This window comes from Lytechinus pictus, chromosome 14 (assembly GCF_037042905.1).
Source record: "Lytechinus pictus isolate F3 Inbred chromosome 14, Lp3.0, whole genome shotgun sequence".
NCBI lineage: Eukaryota > Metazoa > Echinodermata > Echinoidea > Temnopleuroida > Toxopneustidae > Lytechinus > Lytechinus pictus.
Window position 1 is genome coordinate 11,901,095 of NC_087258.1, and position 7,888 is coordinate 11,908,982.

Here is a 7,888-nt window from a genome sequence, read left to right on the forward strand (position 1 = left end):
TGAATCATGACGAGTCCTTTTGACCTGATTATAAAAGCCGCCATAGGCGGCGGAAGCGGGGGGGGGGGGGGGACGCGCCCCCCCTAAATTTTAGGTGGGGGACGGTCACCCCCTTAAATTTTTTATTCGATAACCTTTTTTTTTTTTTTTTTTTTTTTTTTTTGCTTGTTTGTCAATTTTTTTTTCTGCGTCCCCCCTAAAATTTTTGGTTGATAACTTTTTTTTTTTTTTTTGTGGTCACCCCCTACAATTGTTGGCTTCCGCCGCCAATGCAAGACGCCCTTTCACACGGTTAAAAACTCGTAATTTGAATGATGATTCTAATGAAAAATAAGGCTAATGACGATTTTTTTTTTAGCACGTTTGAAACCAAACTAGAACATGATTAGAATCACGATTGCTAATCACTATCACGAATTCAAATTCTACTCCGGAGGTGAATTCCAGTCAAATTTTTCTCAAATTACGGTACGAATTTTGCGTGTGTAAACTAAGACTTTACCTCCAAAACAGCTTTTGGGGCGGAGCTTACGTTACCTTTTTGGGGACCTTTCAAGCACTTCTGTATTTAATACAGTTATTGTCATGCACTCGTCGTAATTTGTTTTGCGATGCAGTGCTTTGATTTACAAGTCACCAAGGACACATACCGCCTTCGATCGGGAATTCGAGTTTCCGAGTGAGCGTGTGAAAGGTCCGATTTTTCTCAAGACGAATTGCAATCATCATTACAACGATGCTATTTATTACCTGTCCATCCAAGACTATCTTCCTCTATACAAGACAAGCTGACCACTAAACTCTTACTCTTCCTGCACAAAATCCACATCTCTCGTACCTCTTTTCTCTCTTGAATGTTTAAATCATACTGTATCACCGATACCTATTCAACTCAGAGGGAGGAAGTTTTTTGTGCTCTTATAACTCTATTTATTCAACAATGCAACAAACAGCTGTAGATCTCCGGGATCAGCGGAGGAAGAAGAAGACAAAGAAGAAGATGATGATGATTCAATATTCAAGCGTGAAAGGCTCTATTAGGAATCTTCAATTTTATGGTCGTCAAGTTGAGACAAAAAGTAACATCATTTCACGCACTTTGGTGCTACTTTATCGATCATTTTTTGTTACTATATGTTTTTACATAATTACATGATTACCAAAAGCTCTTGCTAGCTATATACTTGCCCCTTTGAAAGCTAAAACATGAACTTTGGACATGGATCTACCTTTATCTATAGACATGGTCAAAAATATCAAGCAATTCCTGTTAGTATTCTTGAATAAATATGTGCCATGGCATACAACTTTGACACCATGCATACGTTTCTAATTCCTTGCAAAACGCATTTTAAATGAATGCTTAACGTCTTTTCTAAAACTGTTGCTGACAAAATAATAGACGAAGAAGTTGACGATGTGGTTGGTGAGATTGAGATCGACCATAATGTTTATTAATATAACGAGACCGGGACTGTTTCTTGCTATAAAGACAATTGGTCGTTGGATGATGATAATTACTGTCTGTGGAATCCAAGTGACAAAAAAGAACATAGTTACAATGAGGAGCATTCGAGTTGTTTTCCGTCCGTGATCAGATTCATGCTTTCGTTGAAATGGACCATGTCGCTTTAAGAGAGCTCCTTTGGAATGCTTTGGAGCCAAAGCCGATTGTTGATGTGGTGTCCCGATAGTTGGTTTTATATGGAGAGGGTTCTGGTGACCTTGAGGTGCTTCAGGTATGGGCGACTCGTTATGCGAATCGGTGAGGTTACTACTTGGATCAGTTGGATGCGATGTAAGGGTTTTACTAACTGAACTTTCTCCACTGCATGCGTACATCATGTACATACGAACTCTGTGGGTTCGATTGAGAGGTGGTGACCATTCCGCTAAAGCCTTTTCTTTCTGCAACATGTTTGGAAGTGTCACCAACCGTTGAGCGAGACTCATGGGTAATCTTACCGTTCTCGTTTGAACTGATGGTGGCCAATGGGAGAATATTACCCACAAGTTCAGCGTGGATCTTTGCTCTCTTTCGGAGAAAGTTGAATATGAAAGAATAAAGAAGCGCCGTTGTGATAATGGACACACCAAAAGATGCAAAATACACTCCCCTTAACATGTTTAAGGCAAGACTGAGGATGGAGTCAGTTTTGCCGTAGAAACCGACTGTGCAATATTTCCCTATTCCGTCCAAAAATATGACTTTGGTGAAAACAGCGAGAACGGGGAATACCCCAGTGCCGACGATAATACATAAAATAGACAAGGCTGCTGCCATGCGAACCGTCATTCTGCGTCGCAAAGGATAACACACTGTTAGATAACGGTCGATGCTTATTAAAGTAGTGAGGTATAGTGAAGCAAAAGAAAATATATGTTCTACCAGGGACGACAACCGACATAAACCAATTGCTATAAGTTGCGGGAAACAGTTTTCAATTATGAAAACAGGCGTAAATGCGCAAGCGATAAAGTCAACTAAGGCTTGACCCATGATGAAGATATCCGTGCTTGTCTTTCTTTTCTTCCACCCATAAGCTTGGAATATGATGGCATTGCCAGGAAGTCCAAGGGCCAACAACACTATGTAATAGATTAAACTTATAACAAAGCTATTGGTGTTGCCTTCATCGTCTGTCTCATAATCGGAATAGTTCGATGTCGTCTCCATCACTATCATCCAAGCATCATTCGTTAAAAGCGTATTGCGAATCTTTTCGAGATTGATCTTTCCACCTTTTTTCTGCACGGTCTAGCTCAATCCGACAACTTCAAAAGATCCCCCGAACACGAAAGTCGTAAATTCCCTTTTTTAACAATTTAAAAAGGTAACAATTATTTTAGTCATATGATTAATTATACTGGAAGTCGAGTGAGGGATAGCCTAACGATCGAAGGAGGGAAGAATAGTCAATATTGTAAACTCAAAGCAATGGTAAAAGGGAGATGGTGTACGACCTTATCTAAGTCTCAGTACCTTGTCGAGAATTTGGAGGAAGAAGTGCACGAGAACCGATGGAATATGAGCCTACACAAAAAGAGAACGTTGGTGAAAGTAATTTAAGGCAACATCAGCATTTCAGCTCCACCGCAATTGTATTATCATAATAACCATCACTCTTGCGAATGTCAGTGAAGTAACTGTTCAATTCAGAGCTAGCGGCGTCGCTGACAACGTACCCTGATTGTAGTTGAATCACGCTTTGCCTTCTGACATCATTCATGTGCATTTTTTTTAAATAATCTGCTTGAGGATGTTGAGAGTAATGCCAAAGTGACAGGATATGGATAACAGATAGACATCGATGATCAAGATGATTAAAACCAGGGGTAGTGATGAGGTCTGTAAGTGTCTTGTCGAGACTCTTGGCAATTAAAATGCATGAGAGTGCATAAAGGAGACTATGAAAGGCTTGATAAAAATTATGATAATGGAACATTTTAATAGTTTGATATAATGAAAATTGACAATGATTGGAAGAATACAATTAAGGAGAAGAGACCGTCAACATTCATAAAATGGAGAATTACAGGGGGATACAGACTTCAACAGACCAATCTGGATATACAGTTATTGTAAAAGTTTATAAAAGCTCCCCCCAAGTGAATTTCCCCTGAATTACTTACTTACTTACTTCCAGGATACTGCCCAACTCCCCTAAAAGGGGTCAAAGGGCACGGGTAGGATGCGCTGATGGTCATTACGCGGAGGTAAGATGCGTTGCTTAGTATTTATTTTGGTTTAACATGTTTAAGTGCATCTGAATTGTTACTTTGAATGTTTCTTTGTCGAGAATTGATTTGATTGGGTTTGGTAAGTTGTTCCAGTCAACAACAGAACGTGGTATGAAAGAAAACTTATAACAATTTTTTTGTTGTTGCAATGGGAATAAAACTATAAGTCGTTAAAGTATATTTTCACGTTTAATCGAATTATTGATCTTGCATTAGACTTGTGTTATCAGAACACGCAAGTATAGGCTACAAAAACAGTGTTACATTACCAAGATTACGATGTCATTCATATATACCAAAATATCGGCAATATTATCGAATAGAATATGAAAACATAACAATCACCTTTCGCAGCATAATACAAAACTCAATAAAATGAACATTTAGATTCCATCATGGATCTTATATTTTTTTTAATAATAATAATATTCCACATCTATATCATGTATATAGCGCTTAATACAATGTTTCTAATTGTTGCATTCTGCTCTGGCTTTAGCATTGCTACCATAGTCAGGCGCTCGAACATTCAATAAATTCCATCCTATTACAGAATTACTATACCTGGGTGGAGAGTGGCAAATGAAGACTAATGTTTTTTTATTGTTTTTTTTAAACTTATTTGTCTTATTTACCCAGGGTAGCCTGTTCAATTATTGAAACACTGTTCTCAATAAGGGCCCTGCACAAATACATATACATGTATAATACATGTAAACATAATACATTATATACAACACATGTAAAATAGACATTATTACTTTAAAATGTAATTACAATAGAGTGAAATAATAGGAGTAAATTGATAAAAAGATCCAGTATTCAGCAGGATTTCAGTAGGAAATCAAGGGGGGGGGGGAATACAATGTAGGAAAGTAAATTACTTGTATTAGTTTGAGTGAAGGTGCAGGAGGAATTTAGAAATCGATATATTAAATAAAAACTTAATTGAAAGAACCTTATGCTAATTTTTATCCATGAATAATTATTTGCTTGTACACTCTAAATTACAGGGATTTAAAATAAATCCTGATCGGCTGTGAGTAGGGACCAGTCGATTGTTTGATTTAGATTTAAATATTAAGGATTTATATTTAATCCACAAATGCTTAAAATTTAAATCTTTAAGATTTAAATCTAAATCTTTAAGATTTAAATCTAAGTCTTTAAGATTTAAATCTAAATCTTTAAGATTTAAATCTAAGTCTTTAAGATTTAAATCTAAATCTTTAAGATTTAAATCTAAATCTAAAATCGACTGGTCCCTATTCACAGCCGATCAGGATTTATTTTAAATCCCTGTAATTTAGAGTGTACGTGAATGTCTTGTCAAAGGACGTGAGATTCGAATCCCGTCCTTGTGGTTCACGTCCAAAGACTCCGATAACCACTGAGCCGCAGAACCTCCTCTTTATACCATTTCGATTATTCTGAGAAATTTCGCTGTCATTCTCCCACTTTTTGTGCATATGCAATGATTGGACGTCTTATATATATTAAGTACGTATTTAAATTATTTTTGTTTATCGTTGAGGGTGTGACCGCGTGTGTTGTGTGGGTGTGTGTGTATCAAATCAGTGCAATATGCAATCTTTGCGGGCATACGGATATATAAATGATATCAATGTAGATTATTAAATAAGAACGCCAAAATTTTCACGTTGCCCTAATAGAAAAATACAAAAAACTCTTCGAATAATGAATTAGAGCATAATACAATAAAACGCTTAAAATAATAGTAATGACCACAGAAGCGGATCTAGAGGGGGGGTTGGGGGGGTTACAACCCCCCCCCCCCCAAAAAAAAAAAAAAAAAAAATCCGGGGACCTCTATACCAAAAAGAGTGGTGTTTTAGATGCAAGAAAACGCCATTTTCACACACAGATTTTCAAAAATTTTCCCTACTGTGGGAGGGGGGACACCCCCCTCCCACACCCTCCTCCCTCGCTCGCTCCGCTCGCTTGGACTCGGTCGCTACGCTCCCTCGCATACCACCCCAACCCCCCTTTATAAAAAGCTGGATCTGCCCCTGGACCATGATGAACAAAGAAGTAATAATTTGGATAGATTTGTACCTCTTCTCTCAATATTTGATTGTGATCCATTATGCACGATTGTAAATTCATAAAAACATGATATCTGAATTGTTTTGCACTTGGAAGAAAGCGTGCGCTTTTGGAGCAAACGTGGAAAACCATTTTCGCATAATATCGTGAAAATGACGCAAAATCTCATCCCCAGCAATTTCATAACCTGGGGCCCGTAACACAAAGCTTAGCAATGATCGTAGACACATTTTTCTACGATTGATTCCATTGACTACAATGGACGATCAATCGCTAACCTTTGTGTTACGGGACCCTGCTCTCCATTTGACCCTATGACAGCAAATATAGACAACTACGGCTACCTGGAATGTAATTTAGAATACCCCGATAGTAAACGACTAAATAAATTGTTATAAATGAATACAATCTAAGTAGAATGAAATAATAATCGTTTGAAGGAGGAAAAAAATTATACAGAATTATGAATAATTAAGAAAAAAAATCTAACGTATTTAACGTAATATTTGTGACCGACCTATTTACATAGATACCCACATTTGCACTTTTTAAATGATTCTTTAACATCTCTCCTGAACCCCTTGCTGACGTAATAATAAACGAAGAAATTAACGACGTGATTGGTCAGTCTGAGACTGAACATAATTTGAATAAAGGCGCGCATTCCGGGGACGTCACTGTACCGGTGGACCATCGGGATCGGGATCGCGTGGATGATCAGGTGTGGTGCCCATGTAAAGAAGAAGAATATGGTTATTATAAGAAGCATGCGCGTTATTTTCCGTCCGAAATCGTATTCGTTTTTTCTCTTCATAGGTCGATGCTTGAGCTGTTTCGTTGAAACATCTTCAGCAATTCTTGATGCAGACGATGACTCACAACCTTTAGGATGCTTGCTGGAATCAGGTGTCTTGATATTGCCATGATGTTTATTCAATGGCTTCATCGGAGAAGCAATATTCAGATGTGTCGATGTAGAAGGCAGATTTGTCGATGCAGCCTGGGAAAGTTTAGATTCACTCTTCTTATTGATGGTGTTGCTTGAATCATAAATATCGCTATCAAGCTTCAAGCTTCTTTCAAACGAAACCCCTCCGTCATTTGTTGTGCCGTTGGCTTCTGGGATCTCATTGCCAACCAGGCCAGCATGGATAGTTGCTTTCTCTCGAATGAAGGTGTAAATAAGTCCGTAAAGAGTAGTAGTTGCTATAAAGGATATGATAAATAAGGTCATTCGAATCGCAGTGAAGATCAGTGAGACTTCATAGGATGTCGACAATATACATGTTCGACCGTTCCACGTTTGAACGCTTTTAACGAAAATTGTAAAAGGAATATTGAAACCGATCGCGGCGACAACCGACATCGCTACTAATAGAATTGACATCTTCACCGTCGATCGCCGTCGTAATGGACGACAGACAGCCATATAGCGGTCAATGCCGATTGATGTCGTTAAGAAGAGAGACGCGAAGGCTGTGGCATCTCCTTGAAGGGCTGTCAGCCGGCAGAGACCCATTGTAATGTGTTCTCGAAATGCCTGCCTTACAATCAGAGCAGGTGAGAAAATACAAGAGGTCAAGTCGACTATCGCTTGCGATATGATGAGGATATCCGTGCTCGTCTTCCGTTTCTTCCATGCGTAGGCTTGGATGATGACGGCATTCCCTGGGATACCGAGAACCAACACCATTACGTAATAGGTCAAATTGACAATGCTCTCATCGTCGAGGTTGCTGGACGTCATCATCTCGCTGTCGTTAAATTAACCTAGAAGATTTTGAAATCTACCACTCGTGTTCAATATCTCCAGCATTCGTTCAATGTTCTTTCGGTTAAAATTTTCAATGAAACTAATGATGACAGCAGCATCAGCAGATCAGGGTATACTGGCACATTTACAAATACAAATTAAACCCTGCGCTGAGAACGATTGACTAGCTTGATAAGAGAGTGCAACCATGGCGACTTGATCTAAATGAAGACGTCTCAGCACGAAATGACAGAAATCAAAAGAATGGCACTATAATATGAAAAGTAATAAATATATACAGTATGCTGTATACCAAAGGCGAGATAA

The 7,888-nt window shown here is 38.4% G+C and overlaps 1 protein-coding gene across 1 annotated transcript; it reads right to left on the minus strand.

Moving 5' to 3' along the window:
- Positions 1 to 6,325: 6,325 nt before the first annotated feature.
- On the minus strand, positions 6,326 to 7,555 carry LOC129275864 (uncharacterized). Its single transcript, XM_054912335.2, has one exon. The coding sequence runs from the start codon at positions 7,553 to 7,555 to the stop codon at positions 6,326 to 6,328; it is 1,230 nt and encodes a 409-aa protein (XP_054768310.2).
- Between the last annotated feature and the right edge of the window lie 333 nt (positions 7,556 to 7,888).